General features: G+C 45.5%; 1 protein-coding gene across 3 annotated transcripts in view; it reads right to left on the bottom strand.

The window, feature by feature from the left end:
- The window catches only part of GABRA5 (gamma-aminobutyric acid type A receptor subunit alpha5), a 93,435-nt gene extending 71,717 nt beyond the window's left edge, over window positions 1-21,718 (bottom strand). The window contains exons 1-6 of one of the 3 annotated variants that reach the window (XM_027957495.3): window positions 21,686-21,718; window positions 20,019-20,077; window positions 19,488-19,647; window positions 5,548-5,669; window positions 4,651-4,718; window positions 4,327-4,547 (exon numbers count right to left, since the gene is read on the bottom strand). In XM_027957495.3, the coding sequence (XP_027813296.1) occupies window positions 4,327-4,547; window positions 4,651-4,718; window positions 5,548-5,669; window positions 19,488-19,573 (497 nt within the window). In that variant the 5' untranslated portion in view covers window positions 19,574-19,647; window positions 20,019-20,077; window positions 21,686-21,718. Of the gene's footprint in view, window positions 1-4,326; window positions 4,548-4,650; window positions 4,719-5,547; window positions 5,670-19,487; window positions 19,648-20,018; window positions 20,078-21,420; window positions 21,455-21,685 lie in introns of those variants that run through there. The other 2 variants (XM_060401963.1, XM_060401962.1) reach the window with 2 other exon arrangements.
- Window positions 21,719-23,931: the final 2,213 nt, after the last annotated feature.

Here is a 23,931-nt window from a genome sequence, read left to right as displayed (position 1 = left end):
ATCTATAGGAGAGGATGTGTGGACACACGCAGATATACACACGTGCGCCCACACAGGTGGACACGTATATGCCATACAGACCAAACCGTTAACACTCATTTTCTTTGGTCTCAGCGTCATAACTGTATTCCATATTTGGTGATTTTCCTTGTTTCAGAAATATTTAAATAATACATTGATTCTAATCGTTAAAATCAATGTTAGCTTAAAAATGTCAAGATCTGGCCAATACATCTACCGGTGTCATGAAGGACACTGGTTTACATGTAGGGATGTAGACACTCTTAAACACACACCAGTGCTTAGTTACAAACTTATAATTATATATGTATGATCTCCTTCAAATATATTACCCACAAATCAAACATATGTAACGTGTATATAATCTCCTTCAAGTAAGTTGCTTAGACTAAATGGTCGCTGCCAATCACTATGCAAAAATGTGACTGTGTTGCCTCCCAGCGGCCATTTAAGGAATAGCTGTATATGTTCTCAAACTGACATTCTCAGAGCCTGCAGGTACACTGTACTGAAAGAAAGAAATAAACAATAACAAACAATGGTTCTAAGAGATTAAAGTAAATCGGCCAAGTATTCATGACCACTAAATGATAAGGTCAAGATCTGAACTTAAGTGAGCCTAACTCCAAAATCCATGCTCCTTTCAAAGCAGTGATGTCTACTAATAATGAAAATCCAAACGGGGTGTAAACAATCATAAAAATACGCCTTTCTCAAAATAAAAATAGCACAGAGAAATACATAGTGTGCCAGAGTGATTCCGGTCTGCCCAGGGCTCTTTTCCCCAGTGCAGGGCATTCCATGACCAGGACGGCAGTCACTGGCACTCTCAGACACCTGCCCACGGGCATGGACACAGTGACCCCAGATGCAGCAGCAGCAAGGTTCTCTGACACCATGTGATACTACCAGAGCCCGCTTCCCTGTCAGCGCTTTCTTGCTTGTTGCAGTTTCCTACACCACAGACTAGAGAGACTGGCTCTTCCGTCAGGGACCCAAAGACCAGGACACTGAGCCCTGTGTGGTCCTCACAAGTCTGCACCTTCAGAAGGCATGCAGGAAACAGAGGTGAGAGCTGGTGCTCACTATCTCCCAGCTCACCTGTTACAAAGAAAATGTGTCATGAGGTTTGGCACATGCCCTCCCGTGGTCATGTCTGAGCTTGCAGGGGAGTGAAATCAAAACTCACTACTACTCAGTGATGACCTAAAGTTCCACCCAGGGAAAAACCTCAGGCAATTAGTGAGGCCGGCCAGAAGGGCAGTAATTCAGTCCTTGGGTGGACAGAAGTCGTGCTCTGGATTCTGTGCCTCTTCTCTCCCCAGCTCTGGCAACGACAACCCAGGGAAACTGCTGTGCTGGGGCTCCCCTTAAAGATGCCGGGCCACTGGTCTGGTGTCCACAGTACACCTCTGGGTATGGCTCTGTAAAACTTATCACTTTTATTTGCTACAAGGTCGTTCTGAAGGTAACTGCAGAGCATTTTAAGGGTCCTCTCTTTGATGGTCTAACAGGAGATGTCTATGGCTCTCTTTGGACTTACCTTTTTATCATCAGATTCTATAAATAGATTATGCATAGGTGGTAGAAAGTTCTTCGGAACTGAAATTGTACATCAGCTCTAGGCAAGCACCAAAGGCTTTTTAGAAGACATTTTGGGAGCAAATGGCATCAATAGCTTATGTTCCCTTAGCTTCTTTGGAATCACCTAAGGAATTTCATCCATCTGAATTGTGTGTGTCTTTTAATATTACCTTAAATGATTTCTGGAGCATGGTGGGGATGTTATATAAGTGAATCTCTCCCATAGAGTTACTTTTCAGAAGTTGGTAACAGTACTTTTCAAATATTTCTCAATATGTATCTCAGGTTAAAAGTGTAGGATGTGAACCCTAATTTCTTCTTCATGTTTCATCTTTTGTATTAGATTCAAAGTCTGAATAAAAATTTTTAAACACAATTTTAGTTGAAAAAATGTGCAGAATTTTTATATTTTTCCCTTTGTTTGGTGTCGTAAGTAACATGATAGTAGAAACCTTTGTGCATAAAGCTTAGTCCTTACTCCTAGTTATTTCCTTAAGACAGACATTACATAGAAATTACTGGGTCAAAGTATATCACTGCTTTTATAAGATTTGGTGGGAGGGACCAAAGAGCTAGATAGAAAGGCTGTACTCTAAAGGCCCAGTGACGGGGTGAGGCCTGGATGGGGCTCTGTGCCCTGTCCAGTTAATTATGATTGCCATCTCACCATCTCTGCTAAATCTGTAGACTAAAATGCTATCAAATTATAGCTATAGGTCCAATCATACTATAATTCCTAATGCTTTCAACTGTAGCTAGTTCTCCTTTCCACATGTTGAATCAGACTGGAAAAGAAAACTGGTTATCAGCTTTGCAACTCATTAGCAGCAGGCTTGCTCTGCACAAATAAGAACAATCCCTGCTAAGTTTCTCTGGTTTCTCACCACTTCCTTCTGGGCATGACATTTTCCCAAAGGTAAGAAGGCCATTGCATGTCTAATAATGCTGCATCCCTCCGATTTCCAAATGTGGTAGATTAAACAAGGAAATTGCTCATACCAGAACTCAGATTCCTGCTGCCACCACCCCCTTCATAGTTGTGACCTTGGGCTGATTACCAAACATTTCTGGCCTCTGCCTATTTGTTGGTTAGTGGAAATGCTGTCCCCTGGCTGGGCAGTCTGAGGGCTGAAGGGCTGTGTGTATTGGAGACATTTTTGGTATACAGACACTTGGTAAGAGGCCCCTCTGCTGCCTCCTCCCCTTCTGGACAAGAGGCTTATCTTATACCCTGTCCATGCAACTTTGCCCAGGACAAAGGCATCCCATCGTATTAGGCAATGGACCAAACTGACCCCTGCAGGACGGGAGCCAGGTGTGAATCAAGGACAAGAATCTATGCAGACTGGGAACAGAGCACAGGTGCACGGCAGGCCTACCCAGGGCCTCCTCTGCAGGGGAACCCAGCACCAGCCAGGATGCAGGGCTCATCTCCACACTACTCCCTGCTCATAGGCTGAGCGCAGTGCCCTGTCTCACTGCCCAGCCTTCCTTCCCACAGCACGATGACAGAGGACCCCAGCACCGGCCAGGATGCGGGGCTCGTCTCCACACTACTCCCTGCTCACAGGCTGAGCACAGTGCCCTGTCTCACTGCCCAGCCTTCCTTCCCACAGCACGACGACCGAAGACTGAACGTCAGCCCTCGGGATATTCCTCAGCTTTCCTTCCCACAGCATGACGACCGAGGGCCGAACGTCAGCCCTCGAGATATTCCTCAGCTTTCCACATGCGTTCTGCATGGGTAAGGCATTGATGTGATGCTCGCAACTCCTATCTCCATCTACAGGTGAAACACCTTCCATATCCATGTAGGGAAAAAGGAAGAGTAAAGGCTGGAACAAAACATCAAGGTGTGTGTGCTGATCACTGATCAGAATCCTTACTGGGCTGGTATAAGACAAACCACGGCCAGCTGTCAAGCAGGTTTGGGACACAATAGGCCAAAGCGTTCCTCAGAATTACGTTAGGACATGCAGTCTTTGAAGATAACTGTATTCACATTATTTTCCACTACAATTACCCTTTTAAATATAAAGTTTATTGTGAATAATTATAACTAAGATAGAAAATATCTATAGCAGCTACCTAAATAATGTACCTTTTAAACAACCTGGCTTTCGTGCTTTTTTCTTTCCTTTTCTCTTTTTCATTAATTTAAAAATATCTTCTAAAGTCTACTTAGACCCACCATGGAAGCTGAAAAGCTATAAAGAAGTCTTTCTCACTGGTCAATGTATTGATTTACTCAGATGCAATGAATAATTCAGAATCTTCAAAAAATGACTAATGATCATTTTAAATGACAAGTGCTAAAATTTAACCTCAGTGCTGGAAATGTTATCAAACCACACAACAAACAGACTTTTAAAACTTCAAAATACTGCACAATCGCAACAAAAAAGGAGTCTGCTTAGACTTTTTAAAAATAAAATCTGTTAAATTTTCCCTAGCTTACATTACCACTCTTCTAAAGATGCCCTTGATCTTGAATCAAATAAACAAGTATAGATAAATACTATGAACTCATAGTAGCCCAAAGAAATAATCTACATGGACATCAGTATGGGCAAGTCAGAAGGTGAAAAGCACCCATCTCACACAGACACACACAGACACACACACAGACACACAGACACACACACACACACACATACAAAGATAGGACAAACCCTCCAACTAGCCAGCTTCGGCATGGCAGCGCCAGCCGGCGGCACTCACCGCATGGTGTAGAGCAGCGTGCCGTCGTCCTCCAGACGCAGCAGCTTGTTGGGCGTGGTCATGTTGTGGGCGATGGACTTCTTCCCATTGTGGAAGAACGTGTCTGGAGTCCAGATTTTGCTGGCGAGGAGATTGTTGAGAGGAAGGCGCTGCATGGGCCCTTTAAATCGAAGCCTTTCGTCTTTCCAGCTTTGTCGGAAAAACACGTCGATGGTGTATTCCTAGCACAAAACGGAGGCAACCAAGTGACGGCTCGGCAGGGCAGCCCTGGGCCGGTGCCGTCAGGGCTTAGCGTGGTCCCGGCGGGGCCGCAAGCACACTCACCATCTCCGTGTCGGACACGGGGCCGAAGCTGGTGACGTAGATGTCCGTTCTCACCTGCGTGATACGCTCTGAAACACAGACACAGGTTCCTCGCCAGGGCCTCTGCTCACAGTTCAGAGGGACATAACTCAGGGAGGGCGCGGTAAAATGGGGTCAGGGAGCCTACGTGGACTGTTCTTGTCAAAGAGGCAGAGAGGGTCAACCCATGGTTTAAGCAAATGCCCCTGATAAAAAATGCAAATAATGAAGAAGGACTAAACATTTTCCTCTGGGGATGGATTTGCTAGGGGGGTCCCTCCTCACCTAACGGAGCAGGTTCAAATGTACACATGCAAACCTGGCGGAGCCAAGGGCCCCCCCACAGGCCTGAAACGCATGGGACTCCCAGCACAAAATCAAGCCAGCTGTACCCTGAAAGCATATTTTACTACTCATTTAGTTTCATCAGCTTTATAGGGTCAAAGTAAAAACTAATTATGGCTCTAGTGAAAAGTTAAACCTGTAATAGGCAACGTGTAAAGAACACTTGCACTAAATAGCGGATTTCTGAAAAGGACTTGCAGAGACAGGAGGGTATGAGGTTGATGATAAAGTATTTCCTAACACGGGGTAACTTCAGCTTCAGTATCACCTAAGAAGTGGTTTCTCCTTAAGTGGACCAGAATGGATGTTACCATTATCTGGAGAGAAAAAGGAGTTTTCAGGGAGATCACTTCCCCTGGCTTCTTGCATCTGGAAAATGACAACATGCAGCAGCCTTGCAACCCCACCAAGTCAAACTGCTAGCAGGGAAGCCCTTTGAGGAACTGTTTGAATCACAGCAAACGTGAGCTCGAGACTGGGTGTAAGCAGAAATGTGCCTTGGGCCCGAGGGCCTCAGCCAGGGCCCACACCCACCTCCGAGCCCGGGCCTCAGTCTGTTGTCGTAACCATCCAGCAGCCCATCCAGAATCCTGGTGAATATCGTGATGTTGTCATCGGTCTCAGCTTTTACAGAGCTGGTTGGCATTTGTGAAAAGCTTTTGAACAGAGAAACAAAAGAAGGAGATCAGACTTTCTTAATTGTTTCTTACAATTTTTTCTCAAAGTATAGAAACAGGGAATGATATGTTGACTTGTCTTGGAGGCAGGATATCTAAGAATGATCTCCTGTACTATCCAAGCTGTTTTGCTTACATAATCCTTATTCTTGAATATTTAAATAGCCCTAATTCTTGAACAGCCAGTCTGAGAATGCTGGCTCTGGGCTGGTCACCCATCAAATCAAACTCCATGTCTCCCAGACTCTGAAGAACTATTTGTGTTGATAGTGTAGCCATTTTTAAGACATGTTAGTCACTGCACATGGACTGGCAGAGCCTCACCCACTTGTGGGGCATTTCAGCAGTTTGGTTCAAATACAGAGAAACTGAGCCTTCATTTCGTTAGTTATTCCACTGCAATGGACTCTGGGGTCCCGGGGGACATTAGAGCTTCTATCTAATTTGAAAGTAAGATTGGTGTGCCCACCTTTTCCTGCATTCTTGACTGGGAGCACTTGTGCTGTGAGCATTATGCCAGGATGGATCGCTGGTGAGGGATGGTGGTGGGCTTCCGCACCGTCAGCTCTGCTGGCACGCTCCCCTCAGTCAGAGCACAGGCCGGCTGAGCAGGAGTTGCGAAGCCTGGACTGAAAACCTCAACTTTACATGATGCCCCAGAGCAGAGACTCGGGGAACAGAGTGTTCTGTGACCAACATGTCAACTTACAATAAAGCGCTGAGCAGAGCGGGTGGACCCTTGCAGGAGGTTCACAGGAAGAATGGTCTAATTTGTACAATCCAGCAACAAACTGAGGCCTCAAAAGTCTATGTCAAAAAAAAGTGCATGCCAATGGAGCAGGTGGAAATGATAATCGGCCCCGAGCAGATCTGGGAAAAGCTGAAGAAGTTATCAGCAGGGAAAGAAAGCCACAGTCTAGATGGCTGACACAGCTGAACATCACGGGCTCCACCTCAGATGTCCATCCATTGCTACCTGTTCAGACGTGCAAATAGCAAGATGTGTGTTATTACCAAGAACCTGACCTGCCATCTGGCTCGGCTTCAAGGGGAACTCATCCAGCTGAGAGTTGGCTGTGGTCCCAAGAAGTCAGCACCCCTGCTACTTGGGAGGAGAAAGGGGGCTCCTGGAGTCCCTCTGAAGTGTCACTGTGGGCTCCACTCTGCTCACAGAGTAGCTGGAGTGAAAACTGAACCTCGCCATCAGCAGGCAGTTCTTGGGGCAGCACAGATGTATGCCTGCCCCGCCCACTTCTTGAAAATTGGCCATTTTCACCGACTGCATCTAAACAGATCAACCCTCTAATGACCTAAAGTGTCTCCATTTTGAATGAACGACTATAATGTTCTTTGGATCTAATTTTCTCATCACCATTAAAATGCATATAGTTGAAGCTCTAACAACCTAAAATTCAGTCCTGTTAAAGACTGAATTATGTACCTTTGGAGCCCACAGACACTTTTTTTTTTTCTTTACTCTGTGACTTAGTATTTAAAAACACTGAATTCCCTTTTCTCTGACATCCATTGTAGTTTCACACAGGAAGACAAAGCATTCAGCCTTGAAAACCTAATGTCAGGATGAAAGGCCTTAACACTGTCCTCCAAATTTATGAAAGAAAGTCTGTGCATGGGCCCAGCTGAGCAACAACAGAGCAACTATTGCTCAGACTAAGTCTGGCCTCAACGTCCACTTCGCGTGAAGCTCACAATGATCACCACTTTGGTTACTCAATTCTAGGTTTTGTCCAAGTGTCCAATTTTTGGAATGTCCCGGTTGGCTCTTTAACAGAAGAGAGATGAGAGCACGCAAACTAGCAGAAAAAAGCTATCACCTGTATGTGAAATCTAAAATAACCAACTCATAGAAACAGAGAGTATCCAGGGGCTGGGGTGATGGAATTTGGGAGATGTTGTTTAAGGTTACAAACCTATAACTAGAAAAAAAAATAATTTGGGGGAATCTAATGCACAATGAAGTAATTCTAGTTAACAATACTATGTTATAAACTTCAAAGTTAATAACAGGCGAGATCTTGTTTCCATCACAAAAATGAAATGACTTAATAATTAGGTGACATGACAGAGGTGTCAGCTAATGCTAAGGTGGTAATCACATTGCAATATATAAATGTATCAAATCAACATGCTACATATCCCAAATTTACACAATGTTACATATTAATTTTATCTTAATAAAAAATTTAAAAGTCACAATTAAAATAAAAAAGAAAAGAAAAAGCATACCTTAATGTTTCAAGTACATTTTAAAAACTATTACATTATCTGTTGTGAAAATATTCTTAACTTATATTTGCTCTGAATAGCCTTGACTGTCAAGAGATAGAGACCATGGAGATGTCCACAGACCACGTAGTCCTATTATGTCTCCAGGAGCGCTGCCTCCTAGACACCCTTGCAGGAATTTCAGCATTTGGCCTCTTTTGCTATAACTGTTTCTTGCATTTATCTGCGGTCTTAAAAAAAAAAAAAAATAGATGCCAGGCTGGGGATTTGCCATGATTTCTTCTCTGAAGGTAGGCCCTAGGACGTCGCAAATAGTTTCTTTAGAAGTCCTGAAAAATGCCTGTCAGGGCAGGTGAGGTTCCTCTCGTGAGCAACTGGAAAGTCCTCCTCAGTCCATAGACCCTTCTCAGAAACCATTCCTTTGTAAGTGGTGGTTACAAAATGCACTGTCTTCACAGCTATGGAGAGGAAGGCCTCTCCTTACTGCTGAAAGCAAATGGTGTGCCAGTTTACAGGAGATTCTCAGCATGGCCTGGTGAACTTTCTCATGCATATCAAGTTGTATAACTTTTACAGAGTGCTTCTAACATAGAGAGTGACTTCAGCTTGCTTTGTTCCATTTGGGCTAGGAAAACAAAACGACACACAAATACGAGCTGTGCCTTCAGTGAGCAATTCCATGCAGTGAGCAAATCCACAAGGCCTCCAGGTGGAAACACAAGATACCCTCAGCCCTCTGGGGTACAGGGAGCAGGCTTCAGCTTGCGTCTTCTGAGTAAAACCAAAGAGCTCTGCCGGCCCTCAGGTCAGCTGTGAGTACACGGCCACTTCTCAGGCAAGCTGAAGGCTCTGTTCTTGCGGGGAGCAGATTCTGTGAAGCAAGACTAGATGCACTATTTTTGAGAACAATTTTATATAAAATAGAAATCCTTGAAAAATGTGGCAATTTTCCCTTCAGTATCAGGATTAATAAACTAGGTTGTCTGAAAATTTGAACCATTTTCTTATAGTTAGTACATGTTTTCTATAAATAATGTCCATGAAACAGCTGCAACATTTTCATATTACTGATGTTCCAGAAAAGGGACAATAAAGGAAATATAGATCCAACCACTCATGTTAAAACATCCTCATTTTTTACATCTTCTATACAAAAGGCACAAGGACTCGATCCCTAAGCTTGAACACTGAGCCCCATGTTCCAGGCTGAGGAGGGAAGGTGATGGCTGGGACATGGGCAGGGACACAAATGGGACTTGACGCTCAGGTGGTGGAAGGACTTCCTCAGACGCTGTGAATGGCCCCCGCCAGGTCTAAAGGTCTGGGTCTTTCAGGGACTTCTGAGGAGGTGGAGTAGGGAATAGGCAGCCATAAAATGTGGTGCACCGATGGGTTTATTTCACATAGAGTTTTCCCGAACAAAAAATATGCATGACTCTAGAAAGCCTCAACTCTAGTAATTGTGCAAATTTCCCACCTGTCCCTGTGGTCTTACCTCTGGTGTCTTCAGGGCATTTGAATCTGTGACTTTTGCATTAGCTTCTTCTGATTTCTAGACCCTAGAGACTCGGCCTTAGGAGGAATGGGCACTGGTATTTTTTAAGGTCCCCAAGTGATCTTCATGTGAAGTCAGAGGGGAGAGGGACTGTTTTAAGACTAGAGAGCTAAGTCGGAAACAGGCTGCTCTGTGAACCAGCTGCCAGAGCGACTCCAAATGACCCCAGAGAGCACCTCTCTCATCACGTCTTCACAGACGTTCACTATCCCAGCAGCTCAGCCCAGCAAAGGCGCTGTGGGTGTCTGCCATGTGCCTGGCATTGTGGTGGGAACTGTGACGATGACAAAGGTGGCACCCCTAACCTTTGGATCTAAAAGAATGGGCCATGCTCCCAGAGGATTCCTGAAGAACATGATTGCTTCAGGAGTCTTAAATGCAGGGCGTCCTAGGACCTGGAAGTAGAGGGATCAAGCTTTGTATGAGGCCAGAAGAAAGGAGAGCAGACCTGAGCCTTCGAGCATGAAGATCAGGCCTCAAGCCAAAGGAAGGGGTCTGTGAGTAGAGGCACTAAGAAAAAACGCTGGTAGATTGGGATTGATGTATACACATTATTATATATAAAACAGATAACTAATAAGGACCTACTGTATAGCAAGGGAAATTCTATTCAATATTCTGTGATGACCTATATGAGAGAAGAATCTATAAAAGAGTAGATATCTGTATAACTGATTCACTTTGCTGTACAGCAGAAACTAACACAAGATTGTAAATCGACTATCAGTTCAGTTCAGTTCAGTTCAGTTGCTCAGTCGTGTCCAACTCTTTGAGACCCCATGAATTGCAGCACGCCAGGCTTCCCTGTCCATCACCAACTCCCGGAGTTCACTCAGACTCACGTCCATCGAGTCAGTGATGCCATCCAGCCATCTCATCCTCTGTCGTCCTCTTCTCCTCCTGCCCCCAATCCCTCCCAGCATCAGAGTCTTTTCCAATGAGTCAACTCTTCTCATGAGGTGGCCAAAGTACTGGAGTTTCAGCTTTAGCATCATTCCTTCCAAAGAAATCCCAGGGCTGATCTCCTTCAGAATGGACTGGTTGGATCTCCTTGCAGTCCAAGGGACTCTCAAGAGTCTTCTCCAACACCACAGTTCAAAAGCATCAATTCTTCAGCGCTCAGCCTTCTTCACAGTCCAACTCTCACATCCATACATGATCACAGGAAAACCATAGCCTTGACTAGATAGACCTTAGTCGACAAAGTAATGTCTCTGCTTTTGAATATGCTATCTAGGTTGGTCATAACTTTTCTTCCAAGGAGTAAGCGTCTTTTAATTTCATGGCTGCAGTCACCATCTGCAGTGATTTTGGAGCCCCCCAAAATAAAGTCTGACACCAATCGACTATACTCCAATAAAAATTTTAAAAAAAAAGAAAAATATTGACATTTGCAGTGGGCATGTAAGAACCCTAGTGAGAAGAGCCCTGTGTGGGGGTTCATATTCATGTGACAAGCTCCACCTGCAGGATCTGGCCTGAAGGTGGTGGGAAAGGCAAAGCACCTCAATAGGCTCATTGTCTTTCCGTGTGGCCCCAGGCACCTGGGGGATGATGGGCTTATCAGAGGTAAGACTGGAGGTGGAGAGGGCCAGTGCTCAGGCCACGCAGGGCTGTACAGGTGGGATGGACAGGCCATTAGCAGGGTTTCCGACGCGAGCTGGGGAGGAATGCGGAGGGAGTAATCTGAATGCAACGGGACAAGGATCCCAAGAAAGCTTTCTCCAAAACCAGGTATCAGGGTGGGTGAAACCTGCAGTAGAATCCATGCATTACTCTGAAAGAGGAGAGTTGTATCGTCGTCAAATCCAAGAGTCTTTTTGTTTCTGAGGAAACTTTACTCCAACGTAACTTTTCTATCAGTATGAATGTCTCTACCAGTAATAACAACACTATGCGGTAGAGTCCATCTTTAAAGGTGTTTCACTTTACCAAGTGATGCTTGATGATGCCTCCTTACTTCAGTATTTTAAATGGTTCAAGTTGAACAGTTACGTCGTCACTTCTGGGGAAGAAAAATCTTTTGAGTCTCATACCACAAATGGTGCTATTGATGGCAATATGCGATGCATTTCTTGTGATCCCTGCTTATGCTGACAGTCATTTTCGATTTCCATAAAATGGTATAGATAATTGCATCTGCAGACCAGCTTTAATGTGAACTTACTTTGGGACTTGAACAGAATTGCTTTTAAGCAGCAGCTTATCTGTTTTCTGGAACTGCATTTCTTTCTGCATTCTTTCTCCAGTATATAGTTACTTCTGAGAAAAGTATCTTCAGTTTATTCATTCATTACTTTAAGCTCACTAAATAAATACCTCTAAATGGCATTGTTTTGTGATGTTTTCCTCAAATTTCCATTACACACCACTTTAGCTAACCATGCTAAAATATGTAAAATTTTTAAAATATCATGGTGGATATAACCAGACATGAAAATAAAACTCGAGTTTCCAATTAAATTGCTTCCTCTTATGATGGAAAATATGGACTGATTGGCACATGTGCTTTATGTGGATAAAGTTGTGCCCTTAAAGCTTTATGCCAGAACTCTTAGGTGGCTTCCACGTCAAAAGTGCCCCTGGTCCTGCCCATCACCTCTCTAGACAGAGCTCAAGCCCACCCCACCCTTGGACACCACCCTTCATGTAGATGTCCCACTCTTGTCCCCACGACTGCAGCCTGGTTCAGAATCCTACAACCCGCAGGGTAGGACCCAGGTGACTGCCTTACAGGCAACACCCCCGTCATCTGACCCCAGACTTCCAGAGTCTCATCCCCTTCCTTTCCCCCAGCCACACTGGATGCTCCACAAATGTGGTTATAAAGCACATGAATCATCCCAGTGCTTATTACACGTGGGTCTCCCTTCCTCCCTAACCATTCCCATCAGTAATTACATCAGGTCTTTGAAAAGTCTCTCATTCACCCTATACTCCATTTCAGGTATTGCTCCATCCTCAGCCTCTCGTCTGAAGAGAGGCCCTCTCACTGAAGATCTATCTCCTCAAAGGTCTCTGCTGTCACTCTGCCCTGCTCTTGCCCCCGCCTCACCCAGGATCCCAGTGAAATCCTCTGCGGCTGCTCCTCCCAGTGCCAAAACTGTGGGTCCAGTCTCAGTCCTCAGCTGAGCCCATCCCCTTCTTACAGTGCAAGACTCAGCCTCTTCTTATCTTCCCCCGCCTCTTCTCCTTAAACCTGGCATTTCCCAGGGCTGTCTAGAGACACTCCTTCAGTCTAAACTCAATCTCTAATTGATCCCATTCAATCTAATGGCTTTAAATCTCTCTCAAGTTCATGTCTCCAGTCCCAAACTCTCTCTCTCTCTCTGAGTCCAGACCTGTATGCCCAATGGCCTGCCTGGCCACTTAGGTATCTAACAAAGCTCGCACAGGTCCAGAACTGCACTGATAATTCTCAGCGGCCTCCTCCCCTCTGTCTCTTCCAGCTCAACAACAGCCTATTGAACCCACCGCCTTTTCAGGTGTTCGTTCATGTCCATGGCAGCCCATCAACTGATCCCGCTGCCCAAAACATCCCTCCCCTGCGGCACTGCCTTTGCCTCTTGACTGCCTTTCCTGGCCCCTCCTTTACTAAGCCTCCCCACCCAGACTCTGAGTTTACTCTCCACTTATAGCCAGAGTCAGCTTTACTGTTTGTAATTCTACTGTCAAGTCTCAGTGGGATCAGATTTCACTCTTCAAGGCCAACTGCTTATCCCAATGCTACCCCGCATGGCCTACAGACGATCTGACTGTCCCCCACCCACGCTGCCTCTCTGGCCCTGCCTCCCACCAACCTTCCCCGTCCTCAAGCTGGCCTCTTCAGTCACCCTGCCTCTGCTGCTCCTCTCAACTGTCCGATCATTGCTACCAAGACAGGCTCATTCTTCAGACATCTGCTTGAGTACATCTCCCAGCACACTCACTATCTCCTACTCTGAATTACTCTTCACTGCAATCCATGTGACCCAATTGATAAGTATGTATTTACTTACTGCACCAGAAGGAGCCCTCCTGGAAGGTAGGCTTTGCTCTGCCCATCACAGGATCTCAGCACCTAGGACAGTGCCTGGCATGTAGGAAGGACTCAAGAGACCCTGATGTAGCTGCAGGGCACCATCCTGCAGAATGCCCAAACCCCGATCCAGAACCTATAACTGAATGTGCACCCTTATACAGAAGGGAGACTCTGCCAATGGGACTAAGCTTGTGGACTTTGCTGTGCCCAGCCCATGAGTCTAGCAAATCTTGGCGCTTCTTGGTCACAATACCCAGAAAGACAGTGCTAGCCTGGACTTAGCACTCCCTTCTTACCTGGCCATGTTTCAGCATTTAGCACACATGCATTTACCCTTCACATCAACCCTGTGGCATAGGATCTGTTATTACTTTCACTTGGAGATTAGGAAACTTGAGTTGCAGGCAGGCTTAGTAACTGCTGCCACAAAGAACAGCTTCACTGTCCTCTGTCAAAATGATACCTATATCCCTGAAGTAGGAACTAAATTGATTATGGAGTGATGGCCCAATTTCTTCCTGTGGTTAAAAGTGAAAATGAACTGCTCCTGGGTTTCATTTATTTTTAGGTTTGCCTTTTGATCTTGAGATAAATTGTTAAATAAATACAAATAAAACAGAATTTTCAATGAACTGCTAAAGTCTGTTTCATTGTATATCTTAATTTTCCTAGAACCTGGTTCCCTCTCTATTACATCATATTTCATAGTATATATTTTGCATTTGATTTTATTCAGGCTACGAAAGACTATCTTTAGAGCAGTGCTATTTGAGTTCTAGGTTAGAATATTCCAATGTACAGATTTCCCCCATTCTATCCCTTTTCGTTGCAGCTTAAATATCCAGACATTCTGGAGAAGGTCCTGCATTGATGGTGCAGGCTCAGGCCCTGGAGATGGACCCTGACTTTCCCACTTTTCAATGATGAAACTTAGACATGTTTCTCTGTATTCTATCACCTTCACTCTTTTCACCTACAGAGAGAGGATTCTGTGAAAATTAAACAGTACATTTCTTTTGAAAATGCATTCTGGAAATGAAGAAGTGCTCATGTAAGCACTTATAAGTATTTGTTGCTGCCACTAGAATTCTACTTTTGATTCTAATATTTTCCTTTGAAATGTCACACCAATTAAAATATGCACGTTATGCAATTGTACCTTTGTAGAAAAAAAAAAATCCAGACACCTACATTCTCCTTCGCCCCTTGAACCAAGCCAGTTACTCATCTTGGAGCTGATGGCCAGAGCAGGGCTGGCTGGGTCGACTCCGGCTGACTGTCCATCTAAGCTGTGCTTAGCAGTTTTAAGTTTCTAAGCAGGTAATCTGGAAGTATTTCGTTTTGGTGCCTTAAAAAAATGTTGGCCTTACTCTGTAGCAGGGTCTTAGTCAGGCTTTCCTGGAATGTAGAAGACCCCAGTTCAATTCTGGGTCAGGAAGATCCACTGGAGAAGGGATAGGCTACCTTTTCCAGTATTCTTGGGCTTCCCTGGTGGCTCAGATGGTAAAGAATCCACCTGCAATGCAGGACACTTGGGTTTGACCCCCGGGTCGAAGGGAAGATCCCCTGGAGGAGAAAATGGCCACCCACTCCAATATTCTTGCTTGGAAAATCCCTATGGACAGAGGAGCCTGGTGGGTTACAGCCCATGCGGTCGCAAAGAGCTGGACACAACTGAGTGACTAAGCACAGCACAGCACAGGGTCTTCGTCACCCGAAGTGTTTCCTATATGCAAGGTCTCTGGCTATCCCTGCAGCCTCCACATAAGCGCCTCCTCACCTGTGAGCATCCTATCTGCTTCACAGCACTTCTCTGTGGTTTTATAATTGTCATGATGACCATCAGTCCTGGTCTTGTGACTCTACAGTAACAAGCAGGAAGAACTTTCCATATGGGAATTTCCCTCTTGCCATTTAAAAAGACATCGTGAGTACGTGAGTGACTCAGAGAGAGTGCACTTTCTGCTCTAGTTAAGAGAAGAGAACTGTCCTTGAGAACGTGTATGAACAGGCGCTCTTCATGAAACCAACAGTCCCGGTTAGCATGCTTGTGTAGACAGATAAAGAACCTTATCTGTTCCTTTTCTTAAGCTAGTTCTGCAAGAACCTGCCTATAATTGCCAATTATAGAATAGTGTTTTCCAAAGGCTATTTGAATTATAGCTCCCATGTGATAAAATTCTAATGCATTTTTTACTTTCTAATAGATAAACCTCTAAACAGTATTTAATATTACTAAATGAATGGAATCAGATTTCACCATATTATTGAGCTGATAATCCTCAAATTTATCTTGCAATTATCACTGATCTGATCAAGTCTGAAAAGTATGATTTCTCAGATGATGATAAAGTAACTTCAGATTAAATTATGTTTGATGCAAACATCGTTTCTGTGCTGGTGTCTTTATACCATGTATGTGTCATTACTGATTAAAATAACTATAACGCCTCCAATTATGCCATGCCTCTGAATGTGACATCACACAAGGCCGACAGTCAGATATGTCTCTGCTCTGTTATACACTTGACTCATGCTCTGTTATATAACTTAAAACTAACAGAAGAATTACAAAGGCTACTGAAAATGAGCTACTGGTGGCTCTGATCAAATTTAGAAAATAAAAGGGAGAAGACATGAGACTCATATTTTCAAAGCAATTTCACCGCATCTTATATAATCACCAAATACATTTTACTCATCACATATAAATTTCCTGATAGCCAGATCCACGTTTTTCACAAACAGTGTATGATTTTGTATTGCACAGAAGCACAAGCGTCCTGCCTCTTTCCTCTGCTCTCTGACTGAGAGCAGTTTCCTATCACTCTCTTTACCCTTCACCAGTTGTCTGATTTTCTCTATGTATTTACAGGTATCCACATTTCTTCTGTCCCACAATGTGCAAATTACAGCCTTTCATGCTTCCCTGTTCACCTTTCTTGAGAACAAAATCACATAAACTCTTTCTTTGGAGGAAGATAACAGAGCTTACCAAGCCCTTTTTTTCTGTAATCTCAGAACAGAAAATTCTCTCTACCCTGATGCAGAGAATTCCTTTCAAAATTATGTCCCCTTCCTCTATAGGTCAGTCTAACTAAGACCTTCCATGCAAACCGTGTGAAGTCAAGACGAGAACCCCAGGACCACCCAGCAGGTTCCCTCTGAGGAGGGCTGAGGACAGAACCCCAGCACAATCAGCATGGTAAACCCACCAGTAGCCATCTTTTCCTCCCATCTCCCTGACTGTAAGCCAGGGCTAACGATGCTCAGCTCCTAAATGTCCTCTAAAACAGACAACGTAACAATAGTCACTTCATATTGCAATAGATATTATTTTGTCAAGATTTTAAATCAAATAAGTGTTCTGAAACTTTCTTTGCAATTTGACAAAAGTATTCTTAAGCTCATTTACAGTAATAACCAAGTGAGAAGAGCCTTGTATAAAAAGGGAAATCGATAGGGCCTTGTGCCCCTAGACGTCAAGATGCTTTCTGCTGAAAACCATACCCTACTTGACTTCCCACTTTGCTACAGATCTTGGTCCCCAGAAGCAACTGGATGCCCCAAACCAAGAGCTAAAAGCACTCAGGGGAGCTGAGTACAATTCCACTTACAGAAATATCTTCTAATAGAAATGAACTCAAATACTTAAAGCAATTGTAGGATGGGTATGTTCACAGATATGTAGGAGAACAACACAATCGGAAACAATGCAAACACCCCTAATTAGGGAAGTAGCCCATGACAAAGCATTTATGCCCATTTTACATCATACATTCTAAGACTCTGTGGTAACAAAGTATTGCTGTGAAGAAAGCACAAAAATTACAGAACTGAAAACACAGTCTGATCCCAACTGTGTAAAGCTAGGCATAGAAGCAAGGGGAAGAAGCACACCAGAATGGGAAGGATGATTATATCTGTGGGGTGGAATTAAGGATATTTTCCTTTTTCACATACTATTCTGGGTCTCATTAACTTCTGCAGTTAGTCGGTGTCATTTTAGGAGGGACTATTAAACTTATATTTGACAGGTTCAAAACTTCTCCAACAAACTAACTGTCTAAGGAGATTAAGGAGTATTCCACTACTTGTTCTGTATTAGCTTCTAGAAACTAAGAGTTATCTCTCTATTTTGAAAATGACCTCAGAAAGTCATCAAATTGAGTAAGAAATCAAGCCCAGTTGCTTCTAATGGCCAAACTCCATATGCACATTTTTTCATACTTCAGGCTTTCATCCACCAGGTAAGCATAATACCTTCTTGACTATAGAATATGCAGATTCACAGAATTATATTCGACTAAAATCTCAGGGAAAAAATACATGTTTCCTTCTTACATCTGAAATATTGATAAATGTATGCAATATATCAGTAAGCAAACTACTTACCTAATGTATTAACTTGGAAATTTAAAATATTGTGTCTGATTTCACTTCCAAACACACTTCTCATGCAGGAGGGATGTATGCAGGATGTATGTGGGAATACTGTGGTTAAATCCTAGAAAATTTAACAGCAGGGAGAGCCCTTGGAAGGGAAGATATTCACTGAACAGATAAGGAAACCAAAGGCACAGGTAGGGAAGTACCCCTTCAAGACAAGCAGCAAGGTAAGGATAACAACTGACACTCTGTCACAAGGGAACGCCCTGACTGGCTAGGAGGCTAGGGCATGGGTTGCATGCACACTCTGTCCCCTTCACGGTGCTGAGGGCCAGACAAGTCTCTGATGGAGCTGGAACACAGCCCCATGCCGTCATGTACCAGCCACACACCTGATGATGGTCACAGACCTCTCTCTCTCTGCTTTCTCGTCTGTACAGACCTGGGAATGTCAGAAGTACATAAAATGTCCTGAGAACAAAGAGAGAGGGTCATGGACTTTGGAGGGGCCTCCTTCCTGCTGACTCGTGGGGATGTACTGCAGAGCCACTGTGCCCTGTAGATGCCTCCATGATTCACACAAGGGCAACCTTCACCACTGATTTTCACATAAGGGGTGTTTGGCGACTTTTGTCCTAAAATTTAACTTCTTAATTACACTCCACCAACTTTAAGTTGGGGTCTCCCTGCTGGCTCAGGGGTAATGAGCCTGCCTGCCGAGACAGGAGACACAGGTTCAATCCCTGGGTGGGAAAGATCCACTGGAGAAGGAAATTGCAACCCACTCCAGTATTCTTGCCTGGAGAATCCCATGGACAGAGGAGCCTCGCAGACTATAGTCCAAAGGGTTGCAAAGAGTCGGATATGACTTATCGAATAAACACACCACCAACTTCAAGTTACAATCCTTGGGATTAGCCAGAGCAATTCTGGGAAGAAGAGGACAGAGTCAGCACCTCATAAGAAGTTTGTCAGGACCCTGGGTTATCACTAGTTTGATGAAAAACTATTAGAATCAGTACACTGATACTAAAGGCCAAGATGAAAGAGCTTAAAGGCACTAGTAACACCAAACGCCCTGGGGTCCTGCACATCATCAGACACATGCAGTTTCTGGTATCTGCGTTTGCATTCCGATGGCCACAGTTCAAGGCCTTTGGCTCAAGTCAGGACCACGGCAAGTCCTTGTCAGAACTAAGGACGACAATCTTTAGTTTGTTTAGAACCAAGGATGACAAAGAATGTTGCCCACTGCTTTGTCCAACAAGCAATAAATGTCCTTCATGCAGGTCAGCTTTTGAATCCTGCTTTAACTTGAGTGGGAGGAAACACAGCTTACTCTGAAACCATCTTCAGCTTCCACTCCTGAAAACATAATCTGCCTCTTTTCTTTAACTGACTTCAGAGACCTTACACTTGGAGCAGGCTTGCTCGGAATTAAGCGTAGGGGAAAGCAAGGACTCTGATAAGTCTGTGGGACTGCAAAGGTGGCCAATGAGGGTTTGCTGATATACTGCTCAGCAAAGTTTCTAAAAGGTATATGTGCCCTGAAAATTGTAAAATCAAAGCATAGATGATAACTTACCCAAAGTGACTGGCTAAGTTCAAGGAAATACAAAAGAGAAGGAGGTTTTTGATCATGATAAAGCTAGAGAACATTCCATTGTCCATTCCCAGTAAGAATAACAGCTGAAGCAGATGAATTGGGAAGAATAGCTATTCCTTTCTCCACCTTGATCTTGAAGCTGAAAGGGGAAAAAACATACACATGAATGTTGTCATGAAACAGTTCCTAGAATCAAATCACACTGCCAACACACACAATTCATAAAGAAAGGAGCCGGGCTGTCCTTGTCCATCACAGCTCCATATCAGGAACTATCTGTGTTCACTAGCCAGTAAGTTGGGGTGTAAAAAGAAATTACAGTAGGCTTGATTTTCACCTTTACTCAGGGTGCAGAATCATTCTCCTAATTTATCTTTCCCATGTCGCAAATTCTTTGTTTGACTTTTTCCATGTGATCAAATGACCCTCTAGTCCTATTATTAGAATCAATGCCTGAAGTTATCTAACTGTATTTTACATCTGTCAAATCCACAAGTGGAATAATTTTACCTTTCTGAAATATTTGCCACACGTCAAAGCCAGCAAGCTACTCCTTGTTCTGCAAGGTGCTATGAGAAAGTATGTGGAAAGAGGGGAAAAAAAGGCACATATAAACAGGTCTTCTGCAAGATCACGACAATATAAGAACTGCTTATAAAAGAAGGCTGCCACTTTCTCAGCAATCTGTCCCCATGACTAAAGAACTTACTAATCACTGCATTTTGGAAAGTCTCTCGGCTCTGGGTTATATGGTGGGCCCTAATGAATGCATTTGAAATCCAAGCAGGCACCATCCCTGGGCTTTGCAACTAACCCTAGAGAAGGGATATATTTCTCAATATGCGCATAACGCAAATGGATAGACATCATAAAGGAGCACAGCGTGTTCAAAAGCAACATTTTCCCGAGGAGACCCCAGGCCAACTCCGGAAGAGAGAAACACACAACAGGTACTTCCACCTCCGAAACCAAGGCCCTCGAGTCGAGAAAGGCAGGGCGGGGATTGCCTGGGTGCGTCCAGGGGCTGCTCCCCAAACCCGGGCCGGAGTCCCGGCGGCAAGCACGCGGCGCTGCATGCGGGAAACCCGGGCGGCACCTCCTGCCGCCCTCAGCCTGGTGACAGTCTGGACCAGGCTTTGGGGGAGTCGGGACCCCTAAAGACAGCCTGGCTCCCACGGTCCCGGGACCGCCGCGGGGGCTCGCGGGCGCGGGGGTGGCACTGCAGAGCTGCAGCCTCCGCGCCCGGGCGCCCGCGGCCGGGTAGAGTCGGCCGCCCGCCCGGTCCGCAGCGGCGCTCCCAGAGCCAACCGTTTGCCCACCCTCCCCGGCTCGCTTCTGGCCCCGGCAGACCTGCCCTGCTGCCGCCCCGGGTCCGAGCGGAGCGTCCTGCCGCGCGGCGCTTTCCTCCTCGGCCCGGAGCGCGCGGTGCAGCGTCGGCTCCGTGTCTCCCGGCCTCGAGCCGCCAGAGCGACCCGCTCGCGCCCCCGCCCCCAGTCTCGAGCCTAAGCCCGCGCCCACCCTGCAGGAAGCGCCCAGCCCGCCGCGCCTCGGAGCCCGGCGGCTGGCGGGGCCCCCGGGGGGCGTTTTCGGCCCTCGGCTCCGATGACCGCGGCGGGAGCCTCGTGCCCCAGTTCCTACCGGCAGGTCCGTGGGTCCTGCGCCCCGGCGCCCCGTCCGGCGGCGCCGCGCTGCTCTGGACGCCCCTGCCCTCCCGCGGGTGGTTGCGCCTCCGCAGTCGCCGGGGGAAAGTTTGCGCTCCCGGCCGCCCGCGGCGCCCCGCCTGCCTCCACCGCCCTCCCGGAGCCAGGCAGCCTCGAGGAGAGGCAAGCGGGCCGCGCCGGGGCCGCTTGCCCTCCCGCCGCCGCCTGCAGCTCCTGACCCCACGGCCCCGGTCCAGCGCGCCCGGGCTTACCCCGCGCGCCGGCCCGGGAAGGCGAGCCGTCGGCGAGGGCGCATCCTCCTCCCCCGTCTGCTCTCCCCGGCTGGCAGGCGCGGAGGCCGGTGCGGCGTCACCGCCCCATGCCGCCAGCGCGAACTTCCCCGGTGCTCCCGGGCCGAGCGCCTCGGGCACCCCCGCGCTCCCGCCGCCGCCCTGCGGCTCAGCTCCGCGCCCGAGGCCGCGCGCCGCCCCGCTGCAGAGCCCCCGGCGCCCCCGGCGCGCCGGCGCGCGCTCTCACCTCGCCCGAGCGCTACATGTCGGCTCCGGCTCTGAGAAACGCTCCTCTGCCGAGGCGCTCCGGTAGAGGCCGCCAGACTCTCACCAAACGCGCCCTGGCCCCGGGCCGGTTGCGAGGAAGGGCGAGGGGGCGCGTTCGGGGTCCCCGGCTTGGCCAGCTCTGGGACAGGCCACGATTCTGATGAAGTTTCTTGGTAGCCTGCGGGAGTGTATCGGTGCCTCGTGTCCCTCTTCCTAGGGCTGAGATGGAAAGGGGGTGTCCAGGCAGGCGCCGAAGGCCGGGGCGGCGAGAGCTTTCCTGTCTCAGGACCAGCCCTGAGCGCCTTTCTGGCCGGGCCTAAGTCCTGCCTCCACGCAGGCCCCTGTGTCTGCAGCTCCTACTCTCCATAGAAAGAAACTGGCCTCTGAGGCTACTTTTTAAAAAATTGTAATTCATTGCTATGGGAAGGAAAGTCAGTAAAATGGATTAATTAGAATTAAACGCTTACCTAATTGCTCTGTACATTTGGGGAGGCTGGGAAGTTCCCTTTCTGGACAAGAAGCCTTCTTGTCAGTGACAAGAGGACTTAGGGTCTGCAGACTTGTGAGTGGGTATCGGGTCTGCAGACTTGTGAGTGGGTATCAGACGTGAATTTTGCTGTAGGGCGTTACCTCCCGCACCCACGAACACGTGAAATTTCATTATTGCGGTCATGTTCGTCTCTGCCTCAGCTTGCCTACCTTGAGTGCTGAGGCTGGCTGGCACAAAAGACGCTTGGGCAGGATAGGGAAGCAAAGCAAGCACAGTTCTGGTTTTAAGATGGCAGCGTCTGTTTTTCTCCGGACCGGATGCCTCTTGGCTATGAGAACACCCAGGGGGAGATGTTCAATATTTAAATAAACCCAGCAAGAACCTGATGGGCAGTGTATTATCATTTCTGTGTCTTTTGTCGTACTCTGACAAAAGACAAAGGAAGACTTTGAGAGTCAGAGTCAAAAGACTGAATTGTTTACAGTCACTCTTAACAAGAATAATTGTGGAAGGGCAAATTTCTAACTCTCCTCCAGAAAAGATCTTTAATCATTCAATGTGTGAAGTCACACTATCCTTAGTTATGTTTAATACAACGCAGTCCAAATCTAAGCTAACTGCTGGCACTTTTGCACGTGCCAAAAATTCTAAGATTTTCTAAAAATAGCAGCTTCTAGATATATTTCAGAAATAGGACATAAAAATACATAAGTGTTCCAAATATAAGGAAATGTTATTCTGAGTATACACTTAGTCATAGTATTAAATAGCTCTGATTCCAGTGATTATGCATGAAATATAAATTAGATAAGATGCTTATTTGAAAGGCTTTTCTGATTCTAAAATGAATAAATTGAACACAGACATTTCTTCATTTTCTAATTACTCAAAAATCATATCACTAAGATAAAGCTCATTGACAATCAAAATCATTAAATTAAAAGCAATAAAAATCAATATAATTGTAACCTATTAAGTGTTAGAATTCTAAGCTTAGAGATACCAGTGATAATTACTATTTTCCCAATATTAAACAACATAAGGCAAATCAAAGAGTTCAAATAACTAGTGAATTTAAAGCCTTAGAGATTACCAAAGGAAATCATTTAGTAATTTTTGCAAATAAATGTAGATAAACCAGGGATTATTTTGTATTAGTGAGAGTTACAGATACTGATTTTTAATAATAATACTTAACCGAATTTATGTTCTTTTCATGAATTATTTTTAAAATTCGCATCTTTTCCCTATCAGTCTAATGTCAATGCATTTTATTGAACACATGGAAATTATGTTTATTGAGAGCTAATCTTTAAATTTTGTTTAGCCATGTGGCTTAAATACTTAATTTCTCTATGTGATGAAATGATAGTCCCATCTCTTCTCTTAATATTTATGAACATATAAAGAGCCTTACATTGGACCTGAAAGGATAGTAAAATAATAAGGCATACCTTATGGAAATTCACGTTAGAAGAATATATATTAGCATTTCATAATATTTGTTTTAATACGAAATTCAGTGTTTGCCCTGGGAAATGATGGTCTATCCACTTAATTCCCATTTGTTCTATTAGCATTTTCCCTTGTGTTGAATGACAGAAAGCAAAGTAGTCATGGTTCTGGAAAGCAGTAGAGGGCACCACAGTTCCACATAACCTTAAGTTGGACCAGTCTCCATAAGAGCTTCCAAGTGAGAGACTAAAATAGCTGAACCTGGGGAAGCTGGGCAATGG

Source organism: Ovis aries, chromosome 18 (assembly GCF_016772045.2).
Source record: "Ovis aries strain OAR_USU_Benz2616 breed Rambouillet chromosome 18, ARS-UI_Ramb_v3.0, whole genome shotgun sequence".
NCBI classification, from domain to species: domain Eukaryota; kingdom Metazoa; phylum Chordata; class Mammalia; order Artiodactyla; family Bovidae; genus Ovis; species Ovis aries.
The sequence above is the reverse complement of the archived record's forward strand: the minus strand, read 5'-3'. Positions and strand labels throughout refer to the sequence as shown.